Below are 16,167 nucleotides of genomic sequence, written 5' to 3'. Positions count from 1 at the left end.
TATAAGCCTCCAAGAATGGAGCTTCCACCAACTCTCTGGGTGATCTGTTCGTGTTTTACTACCCTACTATCTAATCTAAACTTCCCTTGCTGCAACTTGAGACTGCTGCCCCTTGTTCTGTCACCTGCCACCACTGAGAACAGTCTAGCTCCAACTTCTCTTGAACCCCACTTAGTAATACCCCCTAATACTTTATAGGTTTGCAATGGTCTCTCTTCCAATATGTACTGTATAGCTGCAGCTGTGGTATAAAATACTAATCACAAAAATATTTAGCTTTTCCAAAGTACTGCATATCAGTAGAGTTAAAAATGCTCTTCATAGATTCATAGATGTTAGGGTCGGAAGGGACCTCAATAGATCATCGAGTCCGACCCCCTGCATAGGCAGGAAAGAGTGCTGGGTCTAGATGACCCCAGCTAGATGCTTATCTAACCTCTTCTTGAAGACTCCCAGGGTAGGGGAGAGCATCACCTCCCTTGGGAGCCCGTTCCAGACCTTGGCCACTCGAACTGTGAAGAAGTTCTTCCTAATGTCCAATCTAAATCTGCTCTCTGCTAGCTTATGGCCATTATTTCTTGTAACCTCCGGGGGCGCCTTGGTGAATAAAACCTCACCAATTCCCTTCTGTGCCCCCGTGATGAACTTATAGGAAGCCACAAGGTCGCCTCTCAACCTTCTCTTGTGGAGGCTGAAAAGGTCCAGTTTCTCTAGTCTCTCCTTGTAGGGCTTGGTCTGCAGGCCCTTAACCATAGGAGTGGCCCTTCTCTGGACCCTCTCCAGGTTATCTGCATCCCTCTTGAAGTGCGGTGCCCAGAATTGCACGCAGTACTCCAACTGCGGTCTGACCAGCACCCGATAGAGGGAAAGTATCACCTCCTTGGACCTATTCGTCATGCATCTGCTGATGCATGATAAAGTGCCATTGGCTTTTCTGATGGCTTCGTCACACTGCCGACTCATGTTCATCTTGGACTCCACTAGGACTCCAAGATCCCCTTCCACTTCTGTGCCACCCAGCAGGTCATTCCCTAGGCAGTAGGTGTGCTGGACATTTTTCCTCCCTAGGTGCAGCACTTTGAATTTCTCCTTGTTGAACTGCATTCTGTTGTTTTCTGCCCACTTGTCCAACCTATCCAGGTCTGCTTGCAGCTGTTCCCTGCCCTCCGGCGTGTCCACTTCTCCCCATAGCTTTGTGTCATCTGCAAACTTGGACAGAGTACATTTCACTCCCTTGTCCAAGTCGCTGATGAAGACATTAAAAAGTATCGGTCCAAGGACCGAGCCCTGCGGGACCCCACTGCCCACACCCTTCCAGGTCGAAACCGACCCATCCACCACGACTCTGGTGTGACCCTCCAGCCAATTCGCCACCCACCGGACTGTGTAGTCATCCAAGTCACAGCCTCTTAACTTGTTCACCAGTATGGGGTGGGATACTGTATCGAAGGCCTTCCTGAAGTCTAAGTCTCTCTTTATATTAATTTATTCATATGGCACAAAACCTAAATTTTCAGAAATAGTTTCATTTAAATAAGTGAATAAAATCTGACTATGAATATCAGGGTGTCAAGTCATGTAATGATTTTTTATATATGCACCAATGTTTTCTAGTAAGGTATGCTCTCCAGTGGCTTCCATGATGTTATAGAATCAAAAGCTATTTACCTACAAATGTAACCCTTTTCCTTTTGAAAGCATGTATAGTGTAACAACCTCACCACCTCTTAAAAGCCACACATGAAAATGGTAATTGTATTAAAAATTGGATCCTTTTTGCAAACAGTACAGACTTATTCCTTGCAAATGAGTCTGTAGTCATGGAACTTAAGGCAATGATATATCACTAGTTCATGGAGTTCACTTGTCTGAGAACTTTCCAAAGCTGGGCATTCTCACAAGTTGCTGCTTAAAGTAGATGTGGGCCCCTGGCATATGTTACATTTATGAGGTGATTAATGTGTTAATCATATCATAAACAGTAAGCTTGACACATATTAAGGCAATTAATGACACAACAGAAGGAGAAAGGGCTGAAAGGACAGCATAGGAAGCACTGCATCAGAAATCAATACTTGGTACTGTACTTCCCGCAATGCCCTTTGAACATCCAGGCTGGTGGGAAACCCAGGATCTGGGACTTCCCATCCATGGGCTCCCCATCCTCCTGTAATATGATTTGGATTTGACAAATGTTATGCCAGATCCCAAAAAATCATGCCATGTGTTTTTGGGAATCTGAGATAAAATGTGTTGCATCCTGATCATGCAATTAAATTAATGTCTGTCAGGGGCCTAGATATTCACTGAATGGCATTATGCACTCAGTGCTCCAGAATGATGTTATGAGGCATTATGATACAAGACATTCAACTGGGGCTCTTGTTTCTTTTAGATTATTAAATATTGTAAAAGTTATTTTGCAATAAGCAGGCATACTATCACCAAAATATTGTCCAAATTCCAGCAGGTTTAACAGCATATAACATTCATGTTTTGTTCTAAATCATCATGTGTTGTGAATTGAGGAACTTTTCCATCCCACCTTAGTACTGTCCTCATTATCTAACACATAACACAGCAGTTTTGAATTGTGGACAAATCTTTTTTTCCAAAATACACCTTCATTTTTATCTTCTAACAAAGAAGAGAAAAAAACATCTATTAATAAACAGCTTGTTTATGCATACGTGTATCAAATAACTCACCTTGATATATAATATGAAACCCTTGTTTGTTCTGTGAATAGTCACTGTGAAAATATAAGCTGGTTTCATGGGTGGTACTAAACAGAGGAGATGGTAGCTGAGGACCACTAAGTCTCCCAATAACAGTACTAGTCTCAGTAGATCCACTTCTTACTTCTAAGTAATCGTGTATTGTCTCAGTGGAAAAATTTACAAACTGCAAATGCACTCCTGGAAAATAATATTGGTAAACAAAAGCATGCGGTATCAATAAGATGAATATATTCAACTATGCAAACTATATCCTGATAACAAGAGGTAACGGTCATATGGAATGTTGATATCAGACATATGGAAATAGTCAAACGAGATTCTTAACTTAAACCCATCAACTCAGAATATAATCTTGGCTACTCCGAATAAAACCTTCTTTCCTCTTCTCCAGTGGTGCTCAATCTTTTGGCTCTATGGGACAGATAAGTGGCATGAGGCTGGTGTGGAGGCCTAATCAGTCCTGTGCTCCCTGACTAGGTCTCATGCTGCCCTAACTGGCTCCATGCTCTCAATCTAGCCTGCAGTGCCATGCTAGCACTCTAGATCCAGGGAAGCAGCAATTAGCTGCCACAGATCCCACTCTGTCAAATGTCCAGACCTTTAGGGAGCCCCATGGGCCAGATAACATAGCTCTGCGAGCCAAATCTGGCCAATGGATTGGGCATTGAGCACCACTGCCCTTGTCTAATATGAAGAAAAGATACAGATTGCTGCTATTGCAGGTGTTATCAATCCAAAAGGATGAAATAAAGCCTTGAATCTGTGATTGTTCTTTGGTATATTCTGGCAAAGAAAAAAGGACCTTTAGCCCCAAAGTCAAATTTTACTATTGGTAATTACATTTGCCTATCTAGAATCTCCTTCTAGATTCAGTTAGATAGAGCTTACTTTGATTCCTTTGAAAAGAAAAAGAAACCATAAAAGTAGTACTTGGCTGAAAGCTCTCCAAGGAAATCATAGGTTACTGGGTGAAGCGGAATTTCAATGGGAAACATTATTATTATTTATATATTATTAAGACGACAGCAATCAATTGCACCTAAAAAACAGGTGCATTTCAGTGGTAGATAAAGTTATATCTAAGTATAATATAATGAAGAGTGTTTTGAATTTTTATGTCTTACAGAGCATTAAATCAAATTAATGAAATGAATGAATAATGCATCCATAACTTACTTGCGCTTAAAAAAAACCAAAAAGAAAACAAAAGAATCTAATATTATGGGATACATTTATCAGTGTCTCAACCTAATAATTAAACATGCAGTTCCTAGCAAACTGTGCTATATGATGCTCTTGTAAACAGAGAGAGACTTTTGATTGATTCAATGATGAACAACAGGAAGCTTATTATATGAGTGGTAGCTAATCTATCTGATCCAGATGATTTGTTACAAATATTAGAGGATGGTGGGGGAAGAAGTTGATCATCCAATTATTGGAAGGAGGGCTCTTTAAACATTTTCTTTTTTTATAGTGTTCTCAATAAGGTACAATTAAACAGGTTTGGTTTTGTTTTTTTCTGTCTGAAGTGTTCTAGCGCAAGTATAGAATGATAATGCAGTGCTTCAATTACAAAGATGATTGACCCCATCAGTTGTTCTGGCAAAGACAATCACTATGATTTAATATAATGTTTAATAGAAAACATGTAATGGCAATTTAATTATTCAAATGCCATAAATATTTTTATAACTATCTACACCTTAATATCTAAAGGGAAGTTTGTCACTACATCTTAGAGATTTGTTGTTGGACAACATACGCACTTTGTGAATGGTTTTCTAAGTCATATAACATTTTATTTTCTACAGGAAAAAAAACCACTTTATTATATGATTTAATTACACATACAATTACTCTTTTATATATAGAAAGTGCAATGTCATTACATGCCTATGGTTTCCTCCTTTGGTTTTGCAATCTCCCAAGTTAACTTTTACATGGTCAGAAGGAGAGCAAGCAAATGGAGAATAACTCTTTAGCCTCTCAGGTGGTCAGAAAGTGGAAGGAAAATGGGGCAGATGGATTCTGGTCCCTGCTGCTAGATTAATTTTTGATTTTTAACCATTGTCTCTCTAATGTAAAAATGCGTATAGAAGTCTAAAAATAGCAATTAGAACTGTGATTTGTGCTGAATTTGAGGTTATCTGCGTCAAATTAGTTGTGTTCTACAAATACCTAACATGTGGGGATATAGGTAGCATTTAGATCTCTCTCAGCTCTGATCAATACTTTAATATTGCTTAGATGGGAGTTCGCACAGAAGTGCTTGATCTGCATTGCTTCTAAGCACCAAGACATATTTGCAGACCAATCACAAGTATCTAATTGTTTTGCAGATGCTGAGTATAGTTGATCTCAATATATTTTTTCTGACTTGGGCTTCTAAATTCTGCCTAAAGATTGTTTGAGAATGATTTGGATCTTGTCCTAAATTTTCTGAGGATTAGGTCCACACTAGGCATGCTCTAGACGGCAGCCAAGCAGCATTTTCTCTGACATGCAGCTCTGGGATCAGTCTCTGTATGCAAGCTGAGAACAGGATACATTTCTCTCCTATGTTCTCAATGATCCCGCAACCTCTGCTGGAGGAAGAATATCACTGATTTGGATAAAAAAGGAACAGGAACCAGACCTGTGAAGGCTAGTGGGGAGAAATGGAGGTTGTGACTTAGTGGGCATAGTGATGGGGTCTCTAAAATGGGGGGAAAAGAGTCAGTAGATAAGTAAGAAACTAAGATCTCATGATGAGTTGTTGGCAAGACTGGAGATTGAGAACCTGTACTGAATTAGGAACAGGTGAGGAAGGAGGGGAACGGTTCTGAGGAGCTGGGTATAGGGCAACTGGGACCGTCTGGTCAGAGACCAGAACAAGAATGCAGGCAGAAGAACAAAGAAGCTAGGCACAGAACCGGAGAGGCCTGGGGCTGTGTACACATGCTCAAGTGATCTGGGAGAATTCTTCTGGGTTTGCTTTCGTGGTAGAAAAAAAAAAAAACTTACTTGGAGATGCCTGAACAAACATTTGAATACTATGTCCCTGAAGAGCAGAGAGCTTGATGTGCTGATGGTGTACAATCAGGGAGTCCCTGTGAACACATTTCAGTGTGCTGTGCAGGCTCCCCATCAGCCTGGTGACAAACAGAAGCAGGATACAGGGTAGTCCTGACTGATTGACCCAGACTATCTCACAGGTTTTGTTTTCCTGTAGCATAATGTGGGGACTGTAAAGGGGTCGTGTTCTGCCTTCTGTTTTGCCGAAGCAGCAGAGTCCAGTGAGCAACACACTGTCTTCATGCAGGGAAAGGAGAGGAGCAAAGCACCCTGGAATGCTGGAGGACTGGGCAATGGGTTCACTCAGAAGGGAACATGGACAGACCCTGAATCTTCCAGCAGAGCCTCTCCTCAAAGTGATTTAACCCTGGTTATCCCCAGGTTATTTTGCTCTGGGAGAAAAATCCTGAAGACCATTATACTCATGGTTTCTCCTGGGAGAAAAGTTACTGTCCCAGTGGAAACTGAATGTCTGTACATGGTCTAGGACTGGTAGAAATGAGTATCAGGGACACAAGCACTGGAGGCAGGTTTGCTTGGAGGGCAATATTAGGGACAGGACCCAGGGTCTTGGACTGCTTGGTCAAGGAGACTGGGAGCATCATATATACATTGTTTTCCCTTCATAGACTTCTTGCTTGTTTAGTGAACAAGGTGATGAATCAGGGAACTGACATCAAAATTATGTCATTTCTATAGCATCCTTAGATTCATTTATAGTGGATGAGGCAGGTGATCACAAAACGTTTTTGTGATTGTTTAAAGTTGTGGGATGTTTAAAGCAGCTAAATGCTGACCTGAAGAATATGGTTCTTTCCATGATGCTGCCACAGGAAATCTGTGTGATACAGTGATAGGCAAATTACTTAACCAGTAACCATTCATTCCCTGTGTGTTCCTATTTTCTTAGTGCCTGCCTGATCTGAGATGAGGCACTTTGATGTACAGATTCTGAGCACACACAGCTGCGAATGAACTTTGCACTGAGAACTGTGTTTTGAATGCTTAAAGTGCTATATAATGAAAAGTACTCTGAAAAATCAGGACACCCAGAAGTAACCTTAATTTCTGTGCCATACTTCCTCATCTGTAAAGCATCAATGGTGTGGATCAAATGACCGGGAGGGTCATGTGGTTCAAAGAAAAAAAAAGTCTACTAGTTAAAAAATATTTTATTTTGGTATTTCTATTAGAAGATTACATTTGCAAGTAGACCACTGATGTCTCCTGTTCAGATTATATTCCACTCGGTTAAAGATGCCTATATATATGTATGGTGGGGTTTTTTGTTTGTTTGTTTTTTTAATCTGGGCTGATCAACAAGCTCTACTTGGAAATTCCCTACCCTTTCTTTGTGTTTAAGAGTAATTTCTAAAGTGACATATTTATGTACGCAAGAGGCATGGATTTCTTAGGAAGATATCTTCTATTGGACCAAGTAGTGTAGCTGGGACAGAGTTAGACAAGCTTTTGAATGCAAGACATTCTTCCTCAGGTATCAAGCCTCTCCTGAAGAAATCCTTGCCTCTTGCAAAGTTTCTAGATCATCATGGCTACAAAATCACACATACACTACCACATTTATTTATAAATTCATCCATATGAGAATGAATGGGACATTTTAATAAAAACTGGTAAACCACTGAGATCATTACCCAGAAATATTTCTGTAAATACAATCCAAATTGAGGTGTCCCCCTCACCACCCAAATTACTTAGCTTTGAACACTACTAAGGTGTTTGGGAAGAAAGAAGGCCAAAAAAAGGAGGGAAGGAAACTCCCTGCTCTGATTAATTGCCTACTGGGCAAATAATCACTTTAAACGCACTTTTACATAGAATTTTTCACTCTTAAGTATACAGATAGCCAAAAAAACACAACACATGATATGTTAACTTTGTGGTTAAGAGAAATGCAGAAAAGGTGCTGGAAAATGTAGTTTTAACATTTTTGGCATTTGTTTTTATTTCTTATATTTCTTATTGTTATTTGTGTTTAGATATACTAATATAAATTTCTCTCTGTGGGAAATGCCCTGGAATAAAGCAACATACATGCTCTAAAAATAAAACGCTGATACTGATGGGCTAAGCTTTCAAAATAGTCAATTTTAGTTTCATGTTAAAAAAAAACCGTGCAAGCAAATGAGTAGCTAGAGCTATAGCAATTTTATTATTTTCTGTATGCATACATGAAAACAATACATTTCTCTAAATTAAATCTCTTTTATGATATGGACTATTCCTAAAACATATTTTAAATCAATTGGCCAATACAAATATTTAAAATATTATAAAGATTGTTTCACCATTCTAGAATCCTAACAACAAGCAACCGGATAATCCTTGAAAGCATACATACCAAAGCCAATAGGCAGCTTGATTGTCCATGTACAATCTAAACTGCTGGGATAGTTGCCAGGAAACCCAGGGCTAAGGATCACTCCACTGAAGTCTGACATACCACCGCCGCATTGTGCTGCAGAATGACAGAGATTCTTGTTGGGTAAAGTTAGAGAATTAATCAGTTCAAGCATTCACATCGCAAACTTAACTGTACTTAATTTTTAAATGATTAATTTTATATTTGAAATGTGTATAATTCATTATCTCATCTTAACATTATATTTGTGTAACAATCTTCTACAACCAGGCATTGTAAAAGTGATACTGATTAACCAGGTTTGAGATTAGGAGAATTTGACATATGTGTAGATGTGCAGGTCAAAATGTGCCTTCACTCCGTGTGTCTGACCCATTTTTTGAGCAGACAAGTACTGCAATTCAACACTCAGTCATAGTGGCACAATTCCTAGTGGACTTGTGCAGGTGTATCTGAAGCTGAATGTATTGAAAAATACAAGCATCTTACTCTCTGAACTTTTCAGAAAGCATTTTTAAATGCAGTATTTCAGTACCCAGTCTCATAAAAAATGAAGCAGCTACAACACACAGAGTGAAGAACAGGTAAAATATGCACACACACACATCCATAACTTCAAAGAAACCAATTCCTTAGGGCTTGATGTCTTAGTAACATAGTGATTTTAATATTTATTTACTTTGTAGTGCTAGATTTAAAAAGTAAATGTATGGTAAGAAACCGAGATGACAGATTGGATGAATACAACTTGAAGCCAGCTTCAATGTTTACCTGCTAGCCTTAGCTATATTCCTTTAAAATATTTTTAAACCACTGTTTACATGCTAAAAAAACTCTATAAAATATTAAAATTTTAGGTTGAGAGTAAGGATTTTTCTTCAGCATTTACTTCCTAAAGTAGTATGAACAGAATATCCAACTGTATGCATAGTTATGAGTATTATCTTTTCATTCATATCAAGAGAACTGATATTGATGAAGACAGAGGAAACTAGAGGCATGATCTTGAGAAGTGTTAAACAATTTTTGAATGTTATTAAGCACCCATAATTGGTGGACCCTAGCACCTGAAAGGAAGTGCTTACTACCTGGCAGAATTAGGCTGTCTATCACTTAGGTCAGGAGTCTCTGGCTCAAAACAGTGCAAGAAGTACATATTGCATGCAAACTTAAAACGTGACGTGCAGCAACCTTCTCTGTGCAATAGCCAAATAACAAGAAAATGTGTGGGTAGGGAGCCTAAAGGATTTTTATTTTTAACATATACAAAAGGATGGAGTACTGCAGTTCTAAGAATTGTTTTTCATATATTTTTTGTATAGAAGTGTGATGGCACAGCAGTTGAGATGTCTTGATATAGCTCCAGAAGCATGTATTCAAGCGTTGCTCTGGATTCATTCTCAAGACTGGTCTCCACTCAACTCAGATGCAAATGACTGGTCTCTTGGACTGGGAGTCAGAGGCAGCTAGAAACAAATGCTGACCATATAGCTGCCTACTGTGGCATTGGCCACATAAGCTCGTATGGCTTAATCAGGCTAGCCAAAGGTGTCATCTGGGTTCACATGAACACTGACTGATATATTTTAATGCAGATCAAATGCTTCCTTTGGTATTTTGGCAAGCTGCTAATGCAGCGGTCAGCACTACATAACTGGCTATCTCTGCAGCTCAACCTTTGAAATAATGTACCTGTAACAGGGAATCCTTGCCCTGTTACTCAGACAAGCAAGCAAAACTTGGGAGGGTCTTTTAAGTCCCAAGAGATAGACCTGCAGACAGTAATGCCACTAGGGAAAAGCCCCTGGAAGCAAGCAGCCATAGGGAAAAAGGAGACAAACTATTGGCAATGACCAACAGCCCTGTCACAGATGTAGTGAAAACAAGCAGGGCTAAAAGGACTAATGAGGGACCACTGTGCTCACACCAAGTGATAGGTCTGGCTGGCTAGAAGGAGAGAGACTTGCAGGTATAAGAAACTCATCCTTAAACCAGCAAGCTTTCTGTAGCCCTGGCTGGGGAAGGATGGCAAGCTCCCAGGCAGGCTGCTATAGAGATGGGAGTCACGGTAAGGGGAGCCCAGGCATGCAAAGGGAAAGAAACTTCTTTTTCGTGCTCTCCATTTGCCCAGAGTGGGAATGATTTCAGTTCACGTTATTCTGACTGTTGTGAGTACCTGGAGAGACTGTACATTTTTGTTGTGATCGGGATAGTAACATCAGGAAGACTGGAAGTGGCTGTGAGGGGAGGCTTGGAGGCTGCATCACTGGTGCCTTAAAGTGACCTGTGAGGTTTTAACCCCCAGCAAGGCTGGAAACCTAGTGAGGGGGGAAGCATTTTTGCAGGGTTAGGAGACCCAAGTAGGAATGGGTATAGCCCCTCCATAGCCTGAAGTCCAGAATGTGAGAAGTTTAGTCCAGTGAGAACAATATGGACCAAAGCGGGGGTTTAGCCACCCCAGCAGAATGGCTACTGTCACAACAGCCAAGGCCAGAATAAGGGGCCCAAGATAAAGGCAGCAGAAAAAGCAAATACACCAAAATCCACAGGGTTAATGCCTGGACAAGTGTGACCTACTGAACCTGGTGGCTTTAAGAAGGGGTTATGACTGATTGACACCCACAAACTCTGGATGCAGCTATGGGGGGAGCCTGGAGGCCACAAATAAAGCCCTCAGGTGAATTAGCACCAGCTGGGCTGTAGCTGGGCTGACTGAGATGGCTGAAATTTTGCCATTCCAGTCAAGTAAGCCCAGATCAAGACATCCCAAGGAAAAAAAACACACCTCCAGAGCTCTGGGCACTTATCTCAGGACTATTTATTTTATTCAGGTGTGGGAGGTGAGACACCGGGTGGCAGTACAGAGGAGCTGGGGTCGGGCAGGCTAGCCCAGCCACTAGGAGCACTGTCACTGATGTTGAGGTTAGGCTTGTCCCAGTACCTTCTTAAGCAAGGAATATTTGATGTTAGAATCAGAAAAAAACTGAGAACTGCAATTATTTTTTATTTAAATTGGTTCTGTAGGACATATTGCCTAAACAAATAATATATACTTAGTTCCATCTGAAGAAGTTCCATTTCTAGAAGACTTGATTCTTCTTCTCTTCTCTCTTCCATGATATAGGAGATTCTGCTTGGTATATACTTCTGTCTTTCCTCTACCAGTTTGATTATTCGGGGAAACCTTCACAAAGTAGGGCCTGTTTGCAAGGTAGACTTATAGACTCGAGGCTAGTCTGAATTCTTTTGGACATTTTTTTCCACAAACAAACCCTTTGATTCAGGATGAGAACACTTCATCTCTAACCTCTTGCACAGTTTTCATTCTAGCAACATGAAAAATAATTATAACATCCAATAGACATACCCAAACATATGGGAATAGGGTAATTCCATCTTCTCACTGGTCCAGGCATACAGGTGATATGTGAATGTCCCTATGATTATAAACATTTATTAATACATGTAACAAATACACACAATCACCTCCATTTTACTGCTATAACAAGAACCAAGATATTATAATCTCTGACATCTTCAATATGAAAATGTAATTGTATTGTAAATTTAATTTGTACCTTGCCCTTCAGTAGGATTGGGTGGATAATGTAACCCTTACTTATGTGACTATCAACCAGTTTAGAGAATTGTACTCATGGTCTGTAGGGATAGATAGATAGATAATATCTATCTATCTATCTATCTATCTATCTATCTATCTATCTATCTATCTATGTCAAACGGTTAAATGGGTCATAAGAAAATTAAAAAGACTTTTTAAGAAGATGTTTTAAGGTACCAGAAATTAAGATATTTGAAGTACAGGATAGTTCCACTTTAGAAATAGTTCTCTGGGAAAAACAAAAAAACTAAGACAAGAACAAAAAGCAAAAAACTTAAACACACACACACACACACACACACACACACACACACACACACACACACACGTTCTAAACTTGCCTTTTGATATTTTGAGCAATCCATATTAAACAGGTTCCCATACCACCAGGGGGCAGCAACTACCTGATTCAGCAGCTCATGCAATCATGACTATTTGGTAAACAGAGTGTAAAAAAAATATCTAAAGAGAGAAATGCATCTGGGCTCTGCTGAAAACCAAACAGTGTCTATTTCAATATGACCTTGGCAGGAAAAAAAGACAGTACCTCTGGCTGTTAGCCTGTTTGTGCAACCTTGAGTTGAACTGCATAGCTACTTCTAATGTTTAAGCTATATTTCACTTCAAAACCTATATAGCTGCAGGTACTGGATATTTGTGAAAAACACACCATTATGTAGAATACTTTATTAATTAGTTTGATGACTTCTCATATTTTCCTTTTAAAACAAGAACAACAACAACAACATGAATATACTTCTGTCATTGGTCCAAGCATATGTTATCTATTCAGCACTGACACAAAGCCAAAGTGATAATGTCATGCTGTATGCAATAGCAAAACAGCAGGAAGAGGACTTTTATTTTTTATGTTTGTACAGTCTGTAGTCCATTCTTGCTTTTTTATCATGTTTAATTTATTTCATGTGTTCAGTATGACATGTGTTCACACTTCAATATTCTTATATGAAATAAAACAAAGGTAAAAGTAACCAGAAAATGCTTTGCTGCTCCCCTCAGAGACCCAGTGCAATCATCCTTACACGGTCTTCCTTTGCTGCACAACACAATTAGTAATCTGAGGCCTTCAGCAGGAGGAGAAAGGTCACAGTCAAAGCTGCAATTAGCACTAGAGCTGGGAGAGACCCATCAACTGTTCTTGGAAGCAGGAAGATCTTAGCCACAAGTAGGACCTCAGTTTAAGGGAAATAAAAGGAGGATAAGGACACTGGTTCCAAATCCAAATGACAGCGTAAGGATCTAGAGGAGGGAAACAATACAGGTCCAAAATTCAAATGGCATTTTAAGGATCTGGGAGAGGAGAAGAAAAGGCCATTATATCCAGGAAGGAAAACAAATAGCTGTTGCCAAAGCTTTGCTTTCTTAGCCCTAGCTCAAACATTTATTTGCTGCTCATACTGCCTCCTGTTGTGCTTATCACAGGGAGCACTAAATACTACAACAGCCACTTGCTTAACCAAAAGCAGAACAAACCTCATTCTGCTTTTTCAGACTCACAGGTATGTTTAAAGATTTGCCAATGGCATGGCTTAACTCTGCTCAGTTCAAAAACCTAGACTATGTTTGACTTTATGAACTCCACGAAAGTATGTTTCTGTTCATGTATAGTTCATCCTTTATAACTTATTCTGACTATACAGTCCAGAACAGGATTTCAGGACTGTAATTCCTTTTAAACTACTGCTAATGTCAGAAGTGTGGAGAACCCCATTCTTTGCTACAGGAACAGCACCATTCTTGTGCAAAAAAAAAAAAAAAAAAAGATTTGAGGAAGAAATGTAAGTTTGTATCTATCCTCCCTGGCCAGCAACCAGGGAAATTCTTTTTTCAGAGAGATTACAGCTGTGTTTCTGAAGTTCAGCAGCTTTGTGAAGGACAGTTCTTAATCCTCAGTATTATGATGAAATGTAGCATTGCTGCTGGAGGCTGGGCTTGGCCCAATGTGAAGAAAAAATGGTGTGTCTAGCTGAAATGACAGGGTTACAAGAGTTTTATTGTCATTTGAAAGACAACAAGACACACCTACTGTTTTGCAGAATGTATTTTACTTAGGTCTATATAATTTAGACCATCTGTTTTTTGCTTATCCCCTGGTATTGAGGTCCTAATTACATTACACAGAGCAGCTAGAGGAATGATCTTGGTCCTCCAATCCGCATTCCTCCAATGCACAGTCAGTGATTGTTGTGAGCATGAGTGGCATTATTGAAGAACTGCAAAGCAAACGTATCGGTCTCTGCTTTTTTTAGAACATGTCAAGAATTCTGGTAATGGGTTATAAAGCAGCATGACAGCAGAAAGCTCATTTATAACATTCTCTTCACTTCAGGATGCATTACATTGTGTAACAAGTCCGGCAACATATTTTAACCGGGTAACAGAGATAGTATTGTGTTCTCTCCTTTTTAATGTACTGAAAAACCCGAGTGAAATGAAGACTATTAATTTTAGTCTAATAGGTGAGGAATACATGCACACACACACACACACACACACACACACACACACACACACACACACACACTAATATACTATTTGGAGCCTTAGCCCAACTATACAGTGCTAGGTTTTGCATTTGGTACTCTAGGTTGGCTATAAGAAGCATCAAAAGAAAATCCAAGCCTCTGATAGACAGACAAGTTCTTATTGGCTGCACATATCAGAAAATTGAAATAAGCAAGCTCATTTCAACAAAACTAATTGTATTTCATGCTTACTGAATGATCCCCAAATTTGTTTTCAGTGCAGGAGAATAGTTTACTTGTTTGGGGAGGGGAGGGTAAGGTGTTGGGAGTGGGGGAACACACTTATTTCTGAAATCTGCATTCAGGTTAAAACAAACAAACACACAAATTAACAAAAAAAGGAAATATATGAAAGAAAACTATTGGCTTTCCCAGAAAAACAATGATTTCCCATGAAAATTAGTCAATATTCCCTTCCCACTCTTTGCTGTTTTTCCTTTCTCTGGTACTTTTCCTTCACCTCTTACCCATCATTGTTTAATGATATTATTCATGAAATGATTTATTTAAATTGAAAATTATTAGCTCTCTGACCTCAGATCATGACCCATCACTAAACTAAGAATGTGTAAACAATAGTGAACAATAACCTACAATCATTATGCAGCAGAAATGTAGAACCATGATCTTTGAAAGACAGTTTCATAGATGTTATATCTGATGGAGACAAACTTAAAAGCTTCATAACTATAATTTATTCCAGTATGTTGGCATTTTTAGTGTGAGCACAATATAGATTGATTTAGATATAAAGACATTAAAGAACTAAAAGAGAGAACTTGAAACTGCAAAATATCTGACATACCTGAAGGGAATAACCTTGATCACACTGGAAAGATACCACATCTCCAACCATGTATCTGTCTCCAATTTTAATTCCACTGCTAGGGGTCTGTGGTTCAGGACAAGAGTCTAAACCTATAGCTGTGAAAAATTGAGATGTTTAGAAATGAGGAAGCAAATATAGACAATTTCTAGTTTTATGCTGTTTGGGCTCATGGTGCATGTTGGTTTCCACTAATAATATAGAATGATAGAAAATTAGGGTTGAAAGGGACATTAGGAGGTCATCTATTCCAACCCCCTAGTCAAAGCAGGACCAGCCCCAACTAAATCATCCTAGCCAGGGCTTTGTCTAGCCGGGTGTTAAAAACCCCCAAAGATGGAGATTCCACCACCTCTCTGATTAACATGTTCCAGGGATTTACTACCCTCCTAGCAAGAATGATTTTCCTAATATGTATCCTAAACTTCCCTTGCTGCAACTCGAGATTATTGCTCTTTGTTCCGTCATCTGCCACCACTGAGAACAGTCTAGCTCCAACCTCTTTTGAACCCCGCTTCAGATAGTTGAAGGCCACTATTAAATCTGTTCTCAGTCTTCTCTTCTCTAGACTAGATAAGCCCAGCTCCCTCAGCCTCTCCTCATAAGTTATGTACCTTAGCCCCCAACCATTTTCATTGCCTTCCACTGGAATCTCTCTAATTTGTCCACATCCTTTCTGTAATGGAGGCCCAAAACTGGACACAATACTCCAGATACATTCTCACCAGTGCTGAATAGAGGGGAATAATCACTTCCCTTGATCTACTGGCAACACCCCTACCAATGTAGCCCAGTGTGCTGTTAGCCTTCTCACCAACAAGGGCACACTGTTGGCTGATATTCAGCTTATTGTTCACTGTAACCTCCAGAGCTGCTGCCTAGTCAGTCAGTTCCCAGCCTGTACCGGTATATGGGATTATTCTGCTCAAAGTACAGGACTTTGCACTTGAACCTTATGAAATTACTTTTGGTCCAATCCTCCAATTTGTCTA

The 16,167-nt window shown here is 39.6% G+C and overlaps 1 protein-coding gene across 1 annotated transcript in view; it reads right to left on the bottom strand.

The window, feature by feature from the left end:
• Window positions 1-16,167, bottom strand: part of CSMD3 (CUB and Sushi multiple domains 3) — a 1,325,501-nt gene that overhangs the window by 148,630 nt on the left and 1,160,704 nt on the right. The window contains exons 39-42 of the mRNA XM_014603846.3: window positions 15,155-15,273; window positions 11,549-11,618; window positions 8,161-8,277; window positions 2,709-2,918 (exon numbers count right to left, since the gene is read on the bottom strand). Coding sequence (XP_014459332.1) covers window positions 2,709-2,918; window positions 8,161-8,277; window positions 11,549-11,618; window positions 15,155-15,273 — 516 coding nt within the window. The remainder of the gene's footprint in view (window positions 1-2,708; window positions 2,919-8,160; window positions 8,278-11,548; window positions 11,619-15,154; window positions 15,274-16,167) is intronic.

Source organism: Alligator mississippiensis, chromosome 3 (assembly GCF_030867095.1).
Source record: "Alligator mississippiensis isolate rAllMis1 chromosome 3, rAllMis1, whole genome shotgun sequence".
NCBI lineage: Eukaryota > Metazoa > Chordata > Crocodylia > Alligatoridae > Alligator > Alligator mississippiensis.
This window is presented reverse-complemented; position numbering and strand designations above follow the sequence as displayed.